At 43.3% G+C, this 18,735-nt stretch overlaps 3 protein-coding genes and 1 long non-coding RNA gene across 5 annotated transcripts; 1 reads left to right on the plus strand and 3 right to left on the minus strand.

The window, feature by feature from the left end:
• Window positions 1–233: 233 nt before the first annotated feature.
• Window positions 234–4,459, minus strand: ppp1r7 (protein phosphatase 1, regulatory (inhibitor) subunit 7). Its single transcript, XM_079751554.1, has 10 exons — window positions 4,408–4,459; window positions 3,615–3,710; window positions 3,445–3,494; window positions 3,262–3,327; window positions 3,012–3,142; window positions 2,693–2,855; window positions 2,127–2,243; window positions 1,894–1,998; window positions 1,675–1,761; window positions 234–1,375 (listed from the first exon to the last, which is right to left on the minus strand). Exons 1-10 carry the CDS (start codon window positions 4,445–4,447, stop codon window positions 1,199–1,201), a joined length of 1,032 nt encoding a protein of 343 aa, XP_079607680.1. The 5' UTR covers window positions 4,448–4,459; the 3' UTR covers window positions 234–1,198.
• A 2,104-nt stretch (window positions 4,460–6,563) lies between these two features.
• cdc20 (cell division cycle 20 homolog) lies at window positions 6,564–11,113 on the plus strand. 2 transcript variants are annotated; one of them, XM_079750860.1, is made up of 11 exons: window positions 6,564–6,609; window positions 6,988–7,194; window positions 7,302–7,438; window positions 7,560–7,656; window positions 7,783–7,905; window positions 8,066–8,262; window positions 8,384–8,478; window positions 9,192–9,429; window positions 9,601–9,726; window positions 9,832–9,949; window positions 10,057–11,113. In XM_079750860.1, the coding sequence occupies exons 2-11, from the start codon at window positions 7,011–7,013 to the stop codon at window positions 10,230–10,232; spliced, it is 1,491 nt and encodes a 496-aa protein (XP_079606986.1). In that variant the 5' UTR covers window positions 6,564–6,609; window positions 6,988–7,010; the 3' UTR covers window positions 10,233–11,113. The 2 variants fall into 2 exon arrangements, with proteins under 2 accessions (XP_079606986.1, XP_079606985.1); XM_079750859.1 differs by having other exon boundaries at window positions 6,569–6,604.
• A 150-nt stretch (window positions 11,114–11,263) lies between these two features.
• LOC307085923 lies at window positions 11,264–13,696 on the minus strand. Its single transcript, XR_013812395.1, has 4 exons — window positions 13,532–13,696; window positions 13,177–13,252; window positions 12,408–12,496; window positions 11,264–12,159 (listed from the first exon to the last, which is right to left on the minus strand). It is a non-coding gene; the product is annotated as an uncharacterized lncRNA (long non-coding RNA).
• A 518-nt stretch (window positions 13,697–14,214) lies between these two features.
• elovl1a (ELOVL fatty acid elongase 1a) lies at window positions 14,215–17,951 on the minus strand. Its single transcript, XM_079750459.1, has 8 exons — window positions 17,635–17,951; window positions 16,604–16,687; window positions 16,309–16,499; window positions 15,977–16,057; window positions 15,654–15,710; window positions 15,437–15,542; window positions 15,072–15,211; window positions 14,215–14,957 (listed from the first exon to the last, which is right to left on the minus strand). The coding sequence occupies exons 2-8, from the start codon at window positions 16,662–16,664 to the stop codon at window positions 14,673–14,675; spliced, it is 921 nt and encodes a 306-aa protein (XP_079606585.1). The 5' UTR covers window positions 16,665–16,687; window positions 17,635–17,951; the 3' UTR covers window positions 14,215–14,672.
• Between the last annotated feature and the right edge of the window lie 784 nt (window positions 17,952–18,735).

Consider the following 18,735-nt stretch of genomic DNA (forward strand, 5'->3'; position numbering starts at 1 on the left):
ATTAAGAAAGACCGATATGGATCTGTAAAAAAAAACTTAAAAAAAAGTTGGTTAAGTTTAACCATAATAAATTATCCAAAAAAGGGACTGTACTTGTACTAGTGCATCTCATGTCAAGTTTATACTGCAACGATACACTTAAGACAAGGCAATCTCCTAATGTTTGAATTTAGAAAAAGATAAATAGCTAGCAACAATCACAGGGAGCCATATGATCTTTATTTGAATATACATTTACTTCTAATAGGCTGTCAAGTCTTGACAAGTACCATAATAACCACATGCACTGTCTATGACTTTATTTGAATCGGTCAAATTATGCAACAGATCGTGACTACCCACCAGGGTAATACAAATTACCCGTTGAGCTTAGCGTTGTGATATTTACAGGACTGTGACGTTTTAGCCTAAATAATAGGATTCTAAAACAAATAGTATTTATTTGTATCAATGCGGTCAAATATACAACACCCCAAGGTCGTCTATTCTCAGATGCTTCATGAACTGGTGTACCTATTGTGGGAAGTACCTGGTACTTGGTGAGGTAGAAGTCTCCTCCTTTCCCAAAATCTTTTGAAATGCCCCATTTTGTCTCTCATTAGATTGCAGTGAAACTTCAAACATAAAGTGGTAAAATAATGTGTGTGTGCGTGTGGGGGGGGGAAGAGGAGGAGTCTAATAGTGTATCATGCATGCAAAAATATAGTAGCTGGAGACAAATGAGGATATATGAGAGGAATCCCCTCTTTTCCTCTTCACAAATTTCAGATCCAGCCAATCAAATCAGCACACTTATTGTTAGACAACAGCATAGATACAGTTATGCATGGCTGCATACACGTTTTTATTTTTTTGGAGTGGGTGAACACGGCAGAACTCTAACTTCAAAGTGTATACATGTTTATTTGTGTCTAAGTAAGGGGAAGGAGCATGTGTGGTTGTGTGTGTGTGTGTGTGTGTGTGTGTGTGTGTGTGTGCGTCTGTTGCGCGTGTGCAGGCATGTGTGTGTGTGTGCGTCTGTTGCATGCGCGTGTGCCAGTGTGTTGTGTGCATGTTTGCGCGTGTGTGTGTGTGTGTTTGTGTGCGTGTGGTCTGACGTCTATGAGGCAGGTTTCGGAACGTGAGGTCTGGTATTTCGGGAGGAGATGGGGGCGGGGGGGGGGAGTGCTCATGGCGGGAGGATCCGCGCGGCCGCGGCTCAGAAGCGGATGAAGGTGGCGTCGATCTGCCGCACGCTGGGCAGCGCCAGCATGATCTTCCGTCGGTACTGGGGGTCCTTCTGCAGCGGGTTCCTCTCCAGATACACTGTCTCGAGGGTCTTGGCGTTTTTCAACTCGTCCAGGTCGGACCAGTTCTCTATCTGGTTGTCGTTCATCTGAGGGAGAAAGGATGGGGGTACGGGGGGGACAGGGGCATCAGCTTTATTCAACGGACCCCCCCCCCCCAACAAGCTTGTGTATGTTTATTAATACATCATTATTTATGATCAGGCGCTATAGTGGAAGAGCTACAAGAAAGCCAAGCCCCTTTTTCATGAAGATAAATTCCCTACTTCTGGACGTCTCCCTGATCAAGATCCCATGACACATGCAATGACTTCAACAACAAATGACGCATGGAATTTCAGTTTTAATTCTACTCAGATTTCATCCCTTTCCCACTGGGTTGTCGTACCCAGAATTCTTGTAGTTCCGTCAGGTGGCTGATATTTTCTATTTTCTTCACTCGATTGGCCGCGATGTCCAAAGTCGTTAACTTTTTCTGTGGAAGAGACAAAAGACAAAAAAAGGATAAGGTATGCGGCAACATCCACGACGGTCCAAGGTATTGTATTGCCGATGGTTGGACTGGGTAGGACTGTGGCCAGTGCCCCAGTGCGTTTGTATGACTCACATTGTTCTCCAGCCCCTCTATGAGTTCGATGCCGTTGTGGCTCAGGTAAAGCTCCCTCAAGTTGCAGAGGCCTTGCAGACCCTCCATCTTAGTGATGCGATTACTCTGGTGGCATAAACAATAAAACACAATCTATACAAGTGTCTGTGAACGTTTAAATATATTGTGCATTATACCATTGCTCAAACCTACAGAAACAACAGAAAGAATGTGTTGGAAATCAAAAGGTGTACCTGAATGCTGAGAACTGTGAGATTATGTAAGCCCTCCAGGTGCTGTAGCTGTGTGATCTTATTGGTTCCCAGGAACAGGCTCTGCAGAGAGGACAGGCTGTCCAAGTTTTCGATCATCTGCGCAGGCAACAACATGACAACAGACATTTAGAAATCAGTGTACGGTCTCTAAATGTTATCTTTACATGGAAATGATGAATGGACTGTATTTACATAGCGCTTTTCTAACCTGTGACCCCCCCCCAAGGCGGTTTACAATTCGCCCATTTATACATATATTCACACACTGACTGCGGAGTGAACCATGCAAGGAAAAGCCAGCTCGCCAGGAGCAGTTAAGGTAAGGTGTCTTGCAGGAACGATTAGTAAATTATTTGGTAGACAGTTTTGCTATTATTTAATATCAGTGTTGCTATTGGTCAACAGGCATTTGCTATCATTTATTTATTATGTACATTATAACATGTTCACAGAGTTCTTTCAAAACATACATATTTTGGACAGTCATTCAATAGCTAGGACAATCAATTATTGAGCACAACCTTCCCAGGGGCCGACTATCTTACCCGGATCCGGTTGGAGCCCAGCTCCAGCATCTCCAGGCTGGTTAGGTGGTTCAGGTTGGTGATGGTGCTTATTTTGTTGTGAAGCAGGAACAGCTTCTTTATTCTGGTCAGCCGCTCCAGCCCCTCAATCTTCCTCAAAATGTTAAAGGAAACGTCAAGCTGCCTAATATAAAATGGAAAAGCAAGACAGCCATTGGTCCAAATAGCCCACAGATCCGGAAATTTGTCCACTGTATAGCCAAAGTGAATAGGCTAGGGAGGAATATGTAGAGGATCCAGGCAGTAAGGCAGTACTGAATACTGTCGACTTCAGACTCACTCTAGTTCCGTGAGATTCTGGAGGTTCTCTAGCTTGCGTATCTGGTTGTCGTAGACGTCCAATTCCTGCAGTGATCTTAGGCCATCTAGATTTTCTATCTTTTTGATGAGATTCTGGCGTAGGGAGAGGGTCTGGATAGGAAGAGAGGAGAGGAACACAAAAAAATGTTAATCTGTAATATGATCGCATAAGCATGAAAACGATATTCAGCACATCCTTAAATTGTAACAGAACCTATTAAACAACTTACTTTGGCCTTCTGTAACACCTCCAATCCTTCGATCTTCCCAATGCGACAGTGAACGAGATCAACATCCTTAAAAAAGACAACAAGCAACCATTATTCGTGGATCATAATCTACAAACGAACAACGATGCAGAAACATCTTATAACAATTGTCAAGAAAACTAACAAATACCAAAAATGTCTTACTTCTTCATCAGGGTCCAGGGTTATCGTCTCCATATCAACTGGGGACTCCTCTTTAAATGAAACATAAAACATAATAACATGTAGGTCTTACTCGCACTTTAAATATCAATTTAAATGACTTTTGTAATGATTATTTAGACATATGGTGTTGTTTAAACAAAAATAGTTACTTGAGGTAGATGGCCGAGTGGTGTCCTGTTCGCCATTGATACTCTTCCTCCGAGTTTCTTCATCTCCTGACTCTTCAGACTCGCCACGCCGATCCACTAGAGATTTAACCGGGAGAGATGTTCAGAGCTGTGCTTCAAACCATTGACACCTGCAGTGGCTACAACGATTACGACGCAATGGACCCAAGCGATTATAGTCACCAATATGTTCGCCGGAGGCCTTAAGTTGCCAACACACTCCATACACACGTCACACAAAACTTAAAACGTTCATATTATATTTAAATATCCTTGACATAACATGTTTAACGGAAGAGCAACCTTAATCTATGGTTGCCCTACGTCATACATCGCAAATCTAAATGATCAAAAGATTACACTGATAGCGAATGTAAGCAAATCATGGGCGATACCCATGCTAGCTCGCAAGCTAAGCTTCGATAGCCATACTGCTATTATAATTAAAATAAAACACTAAGTAAGTTAATGTCAGGAAATAGGATGATAGTCCTTAAATAATATACGTATGAGCAACTGAAACACATTGGAAAGCCGGTGTAACGTTCGCTCTCAGGTATTGTGAGGCAGCCCAATGAAGAACAATATTAGGCAGGCAGTCTTGTTGTTGATGTCAGCCTCACGTTCAGGGGATGCTTTTAACTCCCAAACAACGCACACATCCACAACGCATTCACAGTGATCACACATCATTAAAGAGACGGGGTGCCTGTCGAGCGGTATTCATGACGCAAACACAACACGGGGAGAAATCAGATGATAAACATGTATTTACCTTCCATTTCTTGAGGCTCTCCAGTAGACAGTGAAGCCATATTTAGTGTAGACCAACCCTCTACCGCCGCCCAGCCAATCAGAGGGCTGCCATGTTTGATGGAGACCCGCCTTCGACCGCCGCTCAGAGGGCGGCACATCTGCCGCACAGTGCGCAGAGACACAAGACCTCAAAACACGCAAAAAGAAAGCCAGGTCTGGATAGAAAGTCCTCTGATGATGGTTCAGCAAAAGTTGTGTCTAAAGTGAGCCAAAGCCAAATCTGACTTAGATGTACATTATTTGTGGGTACATTACTTCGCCACCCATGCCCTATTACAATTCAGGAGTCAAAGCGCACTGTTATATATGGAATAACACCTTTATAGGAGAAAAAAAAGACTACAAATTGTCTGTAAGAAGTGATTTAAGTATACACACTTTGGCCTGAAGATGGCGATACCATTCTACCACGGAATAAAAGCATAACGACGTTGTTCCCGGAAGATAATTACAACCAATCACAGGGTTGTGACTTGACGTAGTGATCGCAATAGTGTTGAATGGGCCAATCTCAAGGGAGTGTTATTAGTCCCATCTTGTTCAACATAATGGTTTATCGATATGTGACAAACTGGGAGAGAATAATGAAGGCCTATTATATGAAGATGATGTTGTGATTTGGAGAAGAGGGGGCAACATTTCATATGTTAATGATAAGATTCAAAAGGACATACATATACTTGAACAGTGGGGAGTTTAGTTTAGTTTATTTGTTTATAGTTTTGTGGACAGTCCCCTTTGAGAAGGAGCAGCTTTAGCCTATTTGGCTAATTTCCAGCTGTAGTCCCCAGCCAGTTGTCAGTAGGCAACCTACAATAAAGTTGATTGGGGTTTTAAATTTTCTGTTTCAAAATCACAGGTTGTATATTTTACAAGGAAAGAAGTCCCTGAAACTTACAAAATTATGCTCTATAATCAGCAACTTGTTAGAAAAATGTAAGTACTTGGGAATATGGTTGGATGCCAAACTCACATGGAAATATCACATTGATTATATCGAAACAAAGTGTAAAAAGGTAACTCATCTTATGAGAATGGTTACAGGGCATAGTTGGGGAGCAGACAAGCAGTCACTGATTTACATATATAAAGCATTGATGAGATCAACAATTGATTATGGTTGTATAGTGTACAGCTTAGCATGTAAGACATCCCTCAAGAATATTGAAAGAATAAGGCGTTGAGGATTGCCATAGGTGCTTTTAAAACAACTCCTACAAGCGCCTTATTAGTAGAATCTAAGGAAGCCCCAATTCACTTAAGGTATGAGCAATTGTCTTTAACATACTGGGTTAGACTAAAAGGAAGGGTTAACAACCCATCTATTTCAGTGCTTAGTGATTGTTGGGAATATATTAAAAAGGCCAATGGATTTGGTTGGAATATTGACAATTTAGTGAATGAGTATGGATTGAAAGAATTTAAGTATGGTCCAGCATTAGCTTTAAGTTGTATTCCTCCATGGCTGCTACCTGATCCAGAGGTAAACATTGATTTATTAACACAAAAAAAGCGAGGATCTCACCAAGCAAAGTTTTGCTCAAGCCTGCTTCCTACTTCATACTATGGATACCTGAAAATATTTACAGATGGTTCTAAAGATCCCAAAGCACAATGTGGTATTGGTATTTATATTCCAGAATTTGAAAAAGGATATGGATATAACTGAGTGACGGAAATGGAAAGAACTGGATGAAGGAAATGACATTCACAATATTTTACAGGAGCAAGGAATGGAGGGACAAAGAAGCAGGTATTTTGTTATGTATCTTAATGATACTGAACTAATTAGAAGCATTTAACTTTAAATAGACATATATATTTTTAAAATATATTTTTTTCTATTCATTTATTTATGTTGGTAGTTTGTTTATTTTGTTTTGTTTTGTTTGTTTGTATGCTTTTTCTCTGAATTCATTTTTATGATTTAAAGTATCATTTGCCAAGTCCTTGTCACACACTCCTGTGTAGCGGTCCAGTAGGTGGCGGTATATAGTGAAAAACTAGGATCCGCCATTAATCAGAAGAAGAAGAAGAAAAAGAATGGGCCAATCAGCGCAGTGCTTTTGGACATTTAAACAAGACGTTAGGCGCTTCATAATTTCAGATTTCTGAACGGAAGCAAGTTTCGCCGTGCTTGGCTAATATTAACTGAGGTGAGGTGAGAAAAGATTGGTTTACATTCACAACACTTTGCTGAATGGTCTTTATAGCGACTACAGACGGACTGTAGAAATATGTAGCTTAATTGTGTTTTACCTAGATATTTTTGTTTTTGTTTCAGATTTGAACTTTATAGAAACGCTGTGTTTGTTAGAAACCTGGTAGCATGCATGTTGTTGTAATCGACATAGTTTGATGTGTGCTCTATTAAGAATATTTAAATGCAACCATGTACGGGACTGTCGACTGTTGCGTATTGTCCTTTTAGCCCAGGAGCCATCCTGTTTTAAATGCACCTTTTTTATATTTACGCATTTGTTCGCTAGAGAAGCAACCGTGTTGTTGGTCCTAATGTTAACAGTGTCTTCATACACAGATCATTTGGAAAGTACCTCAGCCATGGCTCAATTCGGATTCGAAAACGATATTCAAGGCATTTTGAAGTTGGACATGCCAATCACAAACGCGCCCATGGCCAGGTGGCAGAGAAAGGCCAGTACCTCAACCTCCTCAGCTTTACCATCACCTGGGAAGTCTGTGAACATTTCGTTGACCACATCGAAGACCCCCAGCAAAACTCCAGGTAACGTAAACGGCCTTGACAGTGGTGCAACTGTTACATTTGTTGGGACAGTGGACATGTGCCAATGCTGCTGTTCAATAAAACGTATTGCCTCACTGTTGCAATAGGAAAAAATAAAAAATGCACACCATCCAAAGTTGGAGGCGATCGCTTCATCCCGATCAGAAACGGACAGCAGATGGATGTGGCCAGCTTCCTGTTATCCAAGGAGAATGAACCTCTGGATGCAAACAACCCCGCGTTGGTAATGAGATGCAATCAGCAGGAATTAGTATTGTAGCATTTATTTGTTAATTTTCTACTCGTGACTCTTTTCTATTTGAATAATTGCTGAGATTTTGCTGACATTTATTTGAATGTTGAAGGAGAACCAGAAGGCGTGGTCGGTCTCGCTCAATGGGTACGCCGTTGAAGAGGCAAAGATCTTGCACCTTGGCGGAAAGCCTTTGAATGCTCCCGAAGGTAACGGAATTGAAGAAATGTTCTTGCTTGACTATATTCTTAGGAGTCCTAATGGCTATTTGATTTGACCCATCCTGGATTGAAAAGTAGTCTTCTTATGTTGTATGATACCGTTCTGATCTACAGGTTACCAGAACAACCTAAAGGTCCTTTACAGTCAAGTCACGCCTTCTTCAGTCAAAAAGACGAGATACATCTCTTCCATTCCTGATAGGATCTTGGACGCTCCAGAGCTCAGAAATGACTTTTGTAAGTTAATGGTTTGACCAATATTTGCAAGGACTGACTCATTGCAATATGGCAATTTCAAATAAGCTCCTACCACGTTTCAGTTGTTTATATTTATTGACGCATGAATAGAGGACACCCTGTATTCAATATGGCTCCCATTTTGTCCCACCACCAACAGACCTGAACCTGCTTGACTGGAGCAGCCGGAACCTTCTCGCTGTGGCGCTACATGACAACGTCTACCTGTGGGACGCCACCCGCAGCGAAATCACCCTGTTAATGAAAATGGAGCGGGAGGAGGACTACATAACCTCTGTCTCCTGGACCAAAGAGGGCAATTACTTAGCCATAGGCACCAGTGACTTCAAGGTTCAGGTGAGCGTACTGACTGCACACAGACATGGTTGACAAGCACGCGGTGAACGGATGACGGGGTGACTATAGCTCATTCCTGCCTGTACCCCCCCCCCCCCCCCCCCCCCTTCTGCTGTCATAGTTGTGGGATGTGGAGAATCAGAAGCGCCTGCGAAGCATGACTAGCCACACCGCTAGAGTGGGCAGCCTGAGCTGGAACGACCACATTCTGTCCAGGTAATCTTGCTAATGCAGCATGGCTATTGTGTGACCGTTGATTGGATAACATGCACTACCGACAATTTGTAGAATATGAGGATGTATGTAATGTAGTGACTGATTGGCTGTTGAATGATCCACGTCGTCTAGTTTCAACCTTTTTTAAAGTATTATGCGTGATTGTATTTGTAAGGAAATGTGCATTATGCAAGACTGCAACATGGATGTGTACATTATGCCACAATGAACATTGACGGGCTAAATAGCCGACTACAAGCTTCCTTTGGTTACCATTAGTGTATAAATTTAGTAATGTTTACCCTTATTTTTAGGCCATCAGTACAACAAAATGCCTAATTAACATTAGTATTTTGTCACAATTTGTTCAATGAATGCCTTTCAAAGGTGCCCCTACATCCAGGACACAGCCCCTTAGGGTACATGGATTGAATTTTATATAGCGCTTTTCTAGACACTCAAAGACGCTTTACAGTGAAGGGGGGACCTCACATATACACATTGATGGAAATATCACTTCGCCAGACCGCTTTTATTCAGGTCTCCTTGGAAAAAGAACAATCATCTGGTGTCTGTAAAGAGATTTGCAGTTGATGCGAATGTGACTGGGAGTCCAACACCCACTACAAACCCCATCCCCCCACATTGGCCACCCATCAGGAAGAGCTGCTATCGGTGTGAAGTGCGGGTCTCATATTCCCTCGTCTCCCCAGTGCGTCACGTTCAGGACACATCCACCACCACGACGTCCGGGTGGCCAACCACCACATCTACACGCTGGAGGGCCACACGCAGGAGGTGTGCGGCCTGGAGTGGTCCCCCGACGGCCGCTACCTGGCCAGTGGCGGCAACGACAACATGGTGTACGTGTGGCCCGGTCTTGGCGAAGGCAGCATCGGCAACGAGAGCCAGTCCCTCCACTGCTGGAGCGAGCACCAAGGTGCAGTTAAGGTAAGGCGTTGGCGTGTGGATGAAGCAACATGTAACTCGAGCTAGTTCATCGTCCCTTGTGTGTAGAATGTTGAGCTACCCATTACAGGAATGCCAAAGCTGTGTTACCTGAGGGAAAGCTGCACCAAATGGATCAGTGAAAAGTTTTATTTTTTTTTCTTTCTTCTTTAGGCTTTGGCTTGGTGCCCATGGCAGCCAAACATTCTGGCATCCGGCGGCGGCACCAGTGACCGACACATCCGCGTCTGGAACGTCAACAGTGGCTCCTGCATCAGTGCGCTTGACACACAGTCCCAGGTAACCGCCCAGGTTACTGTTAACCCTGATGGTGTTTTCCTTTGTGCTGTTTGAGGGCTTTATTTTATGTGCCACGCTCTCTCAACTTGATGACTGTGACTGCAGATCTCCTCGTTGGTGTTTGCACCCAACTACAAGGAGCTGGTGTCGGGCCACGGTTACGCCCACAACAACGTGGTCATCTGGAAGTACCCGTCCCTCACCAAAGTGGCCGAGCTCGCCGGTGAGTCGAAGCGTTAAAAAAAGTCTCAAAATTCCGACCGTAGGAACAACTCGTTTCCGTCAACTCTGCTGCTTGTCGTCTTAATTCCGTGTGTGGTTCCTCAACAGGTCATGATGACAGGGTGCTCAATTTGGCTCTGAGCCCGGACGGCTCCACCGTCGCCACGGTAGCTGGCGACGAGACGGTGCGCCTCTGGAAGAGCTTTGAGCTGGACCCCATTAAGAAGAAGGCGACGCGGATGATGAAGTCCACCAGTAGTGTCATTCACCAGACCATTAGGTGATGACTCTGATAGTTTTTTGGTCAGTGGCGTCATTGATGTTGACTATATATTAACTGTTTTTATTATTTCCTAGCGGAAGAAAGTTTTTTTTTTTTTAACTTAAATTATATTTTAATCATGAGAAGGTAATTGTTTTAATCATCAGAAGGTAGCTGGGTTTTATTTCTTTTTATTTTTGAGATAGTCATCTTGTTTATGTATGTTTGCCAGGAACTTTGACAATGTTCTCTGCTGATGTTGTGTATTGTACTGGATGAGAGCATGGGGAATAAATTGTTCCAACATTTTATCCAGTCCCTCCAGAAAAACGTGATTATGCGATCGCATAATTCAACGCTTAATCAGCCAAAGTCTGCATATTCATGCGGGGGGCGCATTTTTTTCAAATATGCCGCCCTTTCACCACATAAATTGCCGATTTCCGCGCAAAATATGCCGAGTTTGCATGATTTCATAATCCCCGCATTTTCGTTGCAAAAAAGTCACATAGCTTAGAAAGTTGAAAAATGTTGCGTTTACTTCACACAAGAGCATTTCCCCCTGTTGCCATGGAAACGTTATGAAGTGACGTAATTACGCGACGTAAATGTCTTCAAAAAGCTGCATTACTTTTTTTTTTTTTGACATGCTTCCTTTTGTTTCAGACGAGTATAATGAAGGTCGCCTGTTGCGCTGAGCGTTTTATGCAGTTATGCAAATGATTACTTAACTACTTGTACATAATTTAACTACATATTATTGGCTTTTAATGTAATTAGTTTTTAGTATGTCAAAGCATTAACTCAATCATTTGCAAAGATGTTTGTGTATAAAAATACAGATCAGTTAAAGTTTGTTATAGATTTGTAAAAATGAACAATAAACAAGAGAAACAACTTTAACCATGTAACCATTACAACTGATTTAACTTATAACGGAACATCTTATTCCTAATCTTGTATAATGTCCCCACGAAGATTACATAGACCTGAACAGACTCAGAATCTTGTCAAATTTCGGGGCAAGGTTAATGGGCACTGTTTGAGAGACTGTTCTTCAGGCGGCGTATGACCCTCAACGTGCACTCAGACTTTGGCTATGCGCCTCGTGTTGGTGTCTTCTTCGGACAAGGGAAGGCCTCTTCTGGTGAAAGCTGGCAGGACGAGCTTGACTTTACGTTCAAACAGAAGATCTTCGATAACAACTCCTCGGTCAGCCATCACCTCATCACCTGGACGCAGATACTCCAGAAACCCTGAGTTGGCTGTGATGAACTTGTCACTGCATCTCCCACCATATGCTGGAGAGATGAACATAATCAAACCACATGGTGCAATAGCTATGAGGAACTTGATTGTATTATGTCCATAGTAATAACTGTAAGACTCGCCTCTTGAGTCCAGATTGTGAGCCTTCTGAAGAGGGGTCTCAGAACAGTCGATTACGCATGTGGTTAATGGATAATGTTCCCTGAAGCTCTGTGGCATCGTTGCCTAGATCGTCTCCCTGGGCAGCCATGGAACATAGCACCTCATCTTCTCCTCCATGAAGTCCAGCCACTGAGAGATTATCCTACTGACCACAGACTGAGACACTCTGAACCTCTGCGATGTCGTCCTGCAATAGGTTCAGCTGGAGCTCCATCAGGGTCATCAACAGTTGATCCTTGGGATGTAGCTGAGAGATGCTGCATCCTTCTTTCAGGTCGTCGGGTAGGGCCTCAAAGGCATCCACTTGTACAGTAGACACAGCCGATCATTCCGGAGAAGTTCGGTGTGTACAAGATGTTGTTCAGGACACTGGGTTGCCTGGTCATGGAGGAGAGGACAATGGAGTGAGTCACTGACAGCAAAGATGTGATCTTCCATGAATGTATACTTCCCCTGTGCAGAAGCATCACGGTGTGTCATCCCATCAGTCTCCTGGATTGCAGAGCTGGTTGAGGGTTCTGTAGAAATAACATCAGACATCAGTAAGTTATCGACGATAAGGTTAATCATTTTTGCTGCCTTTCAACACAACCAGTCCTGGACATCAAATTAGAAGGCCTCGACCTGATCTTATCTTGTAATGTTGTTCATTTATTGAGGTCAAGCCAAGGCATAGTTACGGGTATATGCTGATCATACTCATTAGACGCTAGCTGGCTAACGACTAGCGAAATTGATAGCTGTTAGAGCTAAAATGTTATCTTACCTTGGAGCCTCACAACATCCGACGAGACTTATTCGCCGTAGGAATAACATCCCAACCATTTCTCGGGGTATGGGTGTTAATCTGATGGTCTGCCGTCCACAAAATGAAAAGAACAGTAGGTTTTTTTTCGGAGGGTTCTTCAAATTTAGCGCCTTTAGCCACATACGCCGGTTTTACACCGAATTCTGGGACCCACCGAAAAGTGTGACCCCAGGGGGCGCTGTTGCATGTTTTTTGCAATATGCACGAATTTGAAGCGTAGACAGGCATGACAAAAACATAAATAAAACATAAGATCTCCCCCAAACCAATGACCTTTTTACTAAAGGTGATTAATAAATACAATTGTTTTGATTTGATTAGCATTTTACAGACCCATACAATGATAGGGCGTTTAGTACGGTCCTTCACCGTTGCTTCTTTACCCACAATAAACTACAGTCAGTGTTAAATTGTGCTGATTTACATTTGAGCATTTCCTATTATAGGCTACTGTGTAAATAATAACGTGAATACACATCCAGCTATGTTCCTTATGGTTTCCGTCTGCCGCACTTTCACACATGAGCGGAATGGGTGGGCCAAGGGACACTCCAGCAGATGGCACTATTGCAACACATACAACTCAAGGGACTGGGAGGAGCTGCCCTTTTTCAAGATCTGTGTTTCCAGCCATTCATGAAAGGATCGTGTTTGCCAAGTAAAGATGTTCTATTGGTTATCGAGTCACCCGCTGGTACCACATGGAAGTAGATGAGATTGACATTACCCTGTACGTGCCTTTCCCGGCAATGTGCTTCTGAATAGTGGCGAAGTCACGCCCCTTCCGGTAGAGCCCGTGGGACCTATGAGATCGAAAAATATGAATGGTTTCAATGGAGAGAAAATAATTATCTTCAGATATGCCCCGGATTACACATATATTGTTTTGGGATTTAAATGATATTTTTTCATGTCAAGAGTTTGACCGTTTATTGTTCAGTTAAAGGCTGTAGAGAAAACAATGAGACTACACGTCTCGTATGTGACGTCACGCTCCCTTCGACTGGCGTGGACAAGACCGACAATCTCCCCATCGGCATAAATTAAACTCTCCACATGCCCCGACTTATAATGGCTTTCACCTCTTTCAATGATTTTATCCTCCCCTTGGAAAAAAAGCGTTGAAGTGGAGCAGAGAGATCGCCATGTCTGTACCGGAGTTCCAAGTGCGGGTGGTGACGTATATCATTCGCGTCGAGAACTCAAACAACATATGCGTAACCCAGGGCATATAAAGACTGGCACCAGAAAATAATTACTTTCTCTCCGTTGAAACCCATTTATATAATATTTTTCGATCTCATAGATCCCATGGGCTCTACCGGAAGGGGCGTGACTTCGCCCCTCTATAGAGGGCTTCTGGCACTACTTGCATTCACAACTCAGCCGCACCAGCAATGATTCAGAAATCTGTCTCAAGCAGGCAAATTTGTTGTGCAGTTTTCCAAGAATAGCGACCAATTCCAATGCACACATGAAGACATGCTCTGGGATAGACTGCATCTATCCAAGGACGCTACATTTTTACACTAGACAAGTTAAAAAAAAAAGAAAAAATTGTGAACTTAGCATAAAGATGCACTTCAACTAAAGGGCAGTTAATGCCTTAGAGGTGGATCACTTATAGCCTATCCCTTGTCGTTCCAACACTGTACTAGACTTATTTTACAAATGTTAGTGAAAGTAGGCTATGGAATGTAATTGTTTTTTTAACGTATCTCATGCATAGAAAGCAAATCGATTTGAACTCAGACCATAGCTGATGTCGAAGCAACACATTTATTTGATCTCAAAACATTTACTCAGTTAAATTAAAACTTAAGAAAAAATACTAAACATTGGACATTTGGATACAATGACAACATTCTTGACAAAACCTGTGTAGCAACAACTTGCATGTGGTAGTCTTTTCAGTAATTGTGCAATCCTCCCGAGAAAAGGGTTAATCCAACTGTCAATTGAGTCTGGGAATACCATCAGTGACAATTGACTATCTTCATCCAGTGTATATCACGGTTGAGTTTAACAAACAAATAATCTGAAAACACAATGTGGCAAGCAGACACCAACTGTAAAATCCAATCGTCCCCCCCAAAAAACAGTGCATAAATATAATTACAGAAATTTAATTCAGTTGAACAGTAACCGTGTGAAATCGATGGTATTCCTGGAGCTCCGATAGATTCCTCATTTTTGTCTGTCTCTCTTCAGTGAAAAAAAAGGTTAGATTTCCTTGACTTTGCTCACGAGCACTTTGCCGTTTGACAGGTAGGGCGCCGTTCCGTTTTCTAGTTCCTTGAACGTGGCCGGCGCCACGCCGTTCTCCTTGGGGTGGGCCACGGGGGGGCGATTGCCCTTAATGTAGGCCTGCACCCAGAAGTGGGCGAAGAGGAAGAAGAATAACGTTCCGTACATCCAGATGAGGTGGATCCACATAGGCACCTGGTAGTCGCAGTCCTTCATGAAGTAGTATTGGCTGATGTGCACCGACACCATGATGAACTGGATCTAGACAGGAGATGAACGATTCAAGTTAGACAATATCATTGTAGAGCATGCCAGGGGGTACCTCAACGTATAGTAAGATGCAAAAACAAACATTGAGTTAAGACAGAGCCCTACCAGCTGGACGGCTGTCAAGTACTTCTTCCACCAGAGGTACTTTTGGAAGCGGGGTCCTGCAGCCGAGAGCCCGTAGTAGAAGTACATAATCACGTGGACCCCTGCATTTATCATGGAGTGGAAGTTGCCCATTCCTGCGACTGGAAGACATGAGATCTTTTTATAAAAAAATATAGATCTAACCAAACACAAAACCCTTCTATTTACTCAAATCAAGAGTTAATTTGGGTCAAATACAGACCTATAGTAGATATTCTTTGAAATAGGTTGGGCTTTGAGCCTTTCACACACAATTTCTTTTCAAACGTAAGGCCTTTGGCTACAATGTACATTTGACCGTTGACAGCAATGGGGTGAGAGGTTACCAGGGGTCAGGGTGATGCCCCACCACCAGGTCCAGGGCATAAACGAGTGGTGGAAGACATGGAGAAACGTGATCTGGCTCTGTTTCTTTCTCAGGACAAAGAATAGCTGCAAACAGAGCATTTACTCGTTAATTTTAGACATTAATTGTTTAGTGATCACTTGATATTAAAAAGTAAAAAAGGTACAAATGTTGGATTGAAATAAGACAACACTTACAGTGTCAAGAAGCTCAATGTACTTGGAAATATAAAAGATCCAGGATGCTCGAACCATCTGGAAAGATAGAAGTAGTGTCAGTGAATGTGAATGTTAATTTAGAAAAAACTGGCTGCTGCATGCATAAGCAAAATCTGAATTTAATGATATTCACAACATGCTGCGATAAGGAATTTAGGTCCGTTTTTCAAGTATCAATCCATCTAGTATTAACATCGTGACACTCTTAGAGCTCTCAACAGAGTTTAAGTGTAGCCTGCAAACTAAAAGGTGTAGCATCAAGTATGACCCACAGCGATAGAAACAATGATTCAGCAGCTTACCCCGAGGGCCTGTGGGCTGCTTGTGAAGTCACACAGATCACACCGCCACGAGTACGTCGTACCCCATCCCCACACTAGGAACTGGCAGGGCAAAACACATCCCATGTTACATCACATTTGATATCAACCCATCAACACACAACACAAAGGTTCAACAAGTATGGCGCCGATAGGTTAGTGACTGTGTGGAACTGTATTTGGATAGACTAGTCTAGACCTTTTCTGTTACAAAAAGAAGGAATTCACTGAAAAATAACATTTGCACTTTTATTTTACATTTACACAAAATACTGAATTGTTGGGTAATTTCAATGGGCAGGAAAAGCATTTACCTGATGCACTATGTATCCATTCAGGACCACCATGGTAAAGTTGTAGACCACCATGGTGCCCTTGAGGCCGAGGGGCTTGCGGTTGGCCATGAAGCGGGGTCCCGCGTACACCGAGAGGAAGACGTAGGTCAGCAAGATGAGGGTCATCAGTACGGGGCTGTGCATCAATAGGTAGCCCCTCAACCGGTCATCTGCAAATCACCAGAGCACATGGATGCGTTGTTGCATGGATTATAAGAGAGATTACCACACACACAACTATATATCAACCCAACACAACGCAAACAGTACTCACCGGTTCTCTGTATAACGAGGGTGTGGAGCTGTAAAACATTTGACATGATTTCTTGCAGCATGTTGACGGCCTAAGTTTGTCCCCCTGAAATGCACAAAACGAGAAAAAGGATTCAATCTGTGTTTGACATAGTCCTGCCTGCCTGTGGGAGAATGGAGCCTAGCTGAGAGTGGTTAAGGGAGGTAATAAAACGACCCAGTCCAGCTGCTTCCTCTACATCGACTAAACAAACAGTCAGAGGAGGCTCATTCAACACCATACACGGCCCAGGGCAGTACGCCCTGACAGGTAGGTGTGTGTGTGTGTGTGTGTGTGTGTGTGTGTGTGTGTGTGTGTGTGTGTGTGTGTGTGTGTGTGTGTGTGTGTGTGTGGGGGGGGGGTTGGGGGGATATACACAAAGACTATTGTTAGCATTTTCACTCAATAAAAATAATGAATGTAAATAATTTAAAATGATCGGGGAGAATGTCATGTGCAATTCAAAGCCCATGTCCAATCATACAAGAGGTTTTTTTTTAATCCCCTGTTGCCAACTGTAATCTCCTCCTCAAACAATGAGGTGACTTACTGAGCAAGTCAAACAGGTAAAGAGGTGAGCCCTAGTAGCAAGTCTTCCATCTGAGGTCATAGATAGGAACTTTGCCCAGGTTGTCGTTGGAAGGTGGGTGCTTCCGGTTAAGAAAGTAAAAGCATCCCCCTAGGATTAAACCTCAACTGCCATTCTTACTCAATGAGCTCAACCTGGAGCCGAGAAGATTGAATGGAATGAACGGGTGCCGGGACACAGAAGAGACAAGAATAGGGGACAGCATAGAGTATAGATACAGATAATGCCAAAGTCACAGAATGACACTCCTGATTGAAACAAATAGTCCTAAATGTTAAATCCTAAACTTGGCTTGCTCTCACTTGATGTGTTTCTATTAATCAAGGCACCCCAGTGTCCTGGGTAGTTCCCCCAGTACAGTAAAGAAAGTCTCAGACTATCCATATAGGATTCAAGTGTAAATCTGTTCACACAAGTCACTCACCTGAGCGGAGGTCCTCAGCCCCTAAATGTGCCCCAATCTGGAGTACAGCAGCTCCACTGCCACGCGGATCAAACACCGGTGTCTCTACTCATAGAGACCAACGTGTTTCCAATGCAATGCCAGTGAAGGAGGGGGGGGGGGGGGGGGGGGGGGGAGGGGCGTGGGGGGTGCTTCACTGGCATAAAAAAAAAGCCTGAGCAATGTAAATCCAACCTACAGTGTGAGGTCCTTAGGTCCGTCGCTGGAATGGTAGAATGTGAGGGGGAAGACACCAGAGACAGAGAGACGAGAGAGAGAGAAGTCAAACTGGAAGGCCAAAGTGTGGGACGGCACTCTTTCGACTCTATAAACCCCAGCCCTTTACTACAGACAACGCCTTGATAGTTTCAGGCCCACACCCTGTTTCAGGCCCAGGCTCCACCTCCTTGTCCTCATCAATGGAGGTTTAGATAGGGCTTTAGATGGAGAGATCGATGGTCATTTGAATATGGGTATGGGGTCGCAAACCATGATCGCATTGATTTACCATCATTGTTAGACTTTGTGTGTGGGGGACATGTGTTGACTGTGTGTGGGGGTGGGCGAGGGGGCAAGAGAGTTTCTATGAAGAGCCAAGACAGTATGTAGCAACCACTGACCATACTGCTATGAAGTAACCTATCGATATTTTTCCATAAGTGCTATTTGGGTGATAGGTTAACCCAGCACAGCATTAAATGAATGACCAGTGTGTAAGGACTAAACAATACAGACGAATGCCAAGCTGAACATGGCTGTGGGCCTGCCCGCACTCATAATGACAAGCTATTCACAGTCCCGCGGCTCTGGTTCTACCTGTTTGCCAGGCATAGGGGATGGGCGTGCCATGGAGGGGAACTTGGAATTGACTGATCCATTCTGCAAGAATTGCAAGAATCTGAATGCGCGCGCGCGCACACACACACACACACACACACACACACACACACACACACACACACACACACACACACACCCCCCCGGTAGGTTTTACTCTTTCTATAGAAAGGAGAAGAGTTGAGAAGTTTATAATTATGTTTGTGGATTTATGAAACCATAAATATACACATGTAATTGTGTATA

Source organism: Pollachius pollachius, assembly GCF_949987615.1.
Source record: "Pollachius pollachius genome assembly, chromosome: 14".
Lineage (NCBI taxonomy): Eukaryota > Metazoa > Chordata > Actinopteri > Gadiformes > Gadidae > Pollachius > Pollachius pollachius.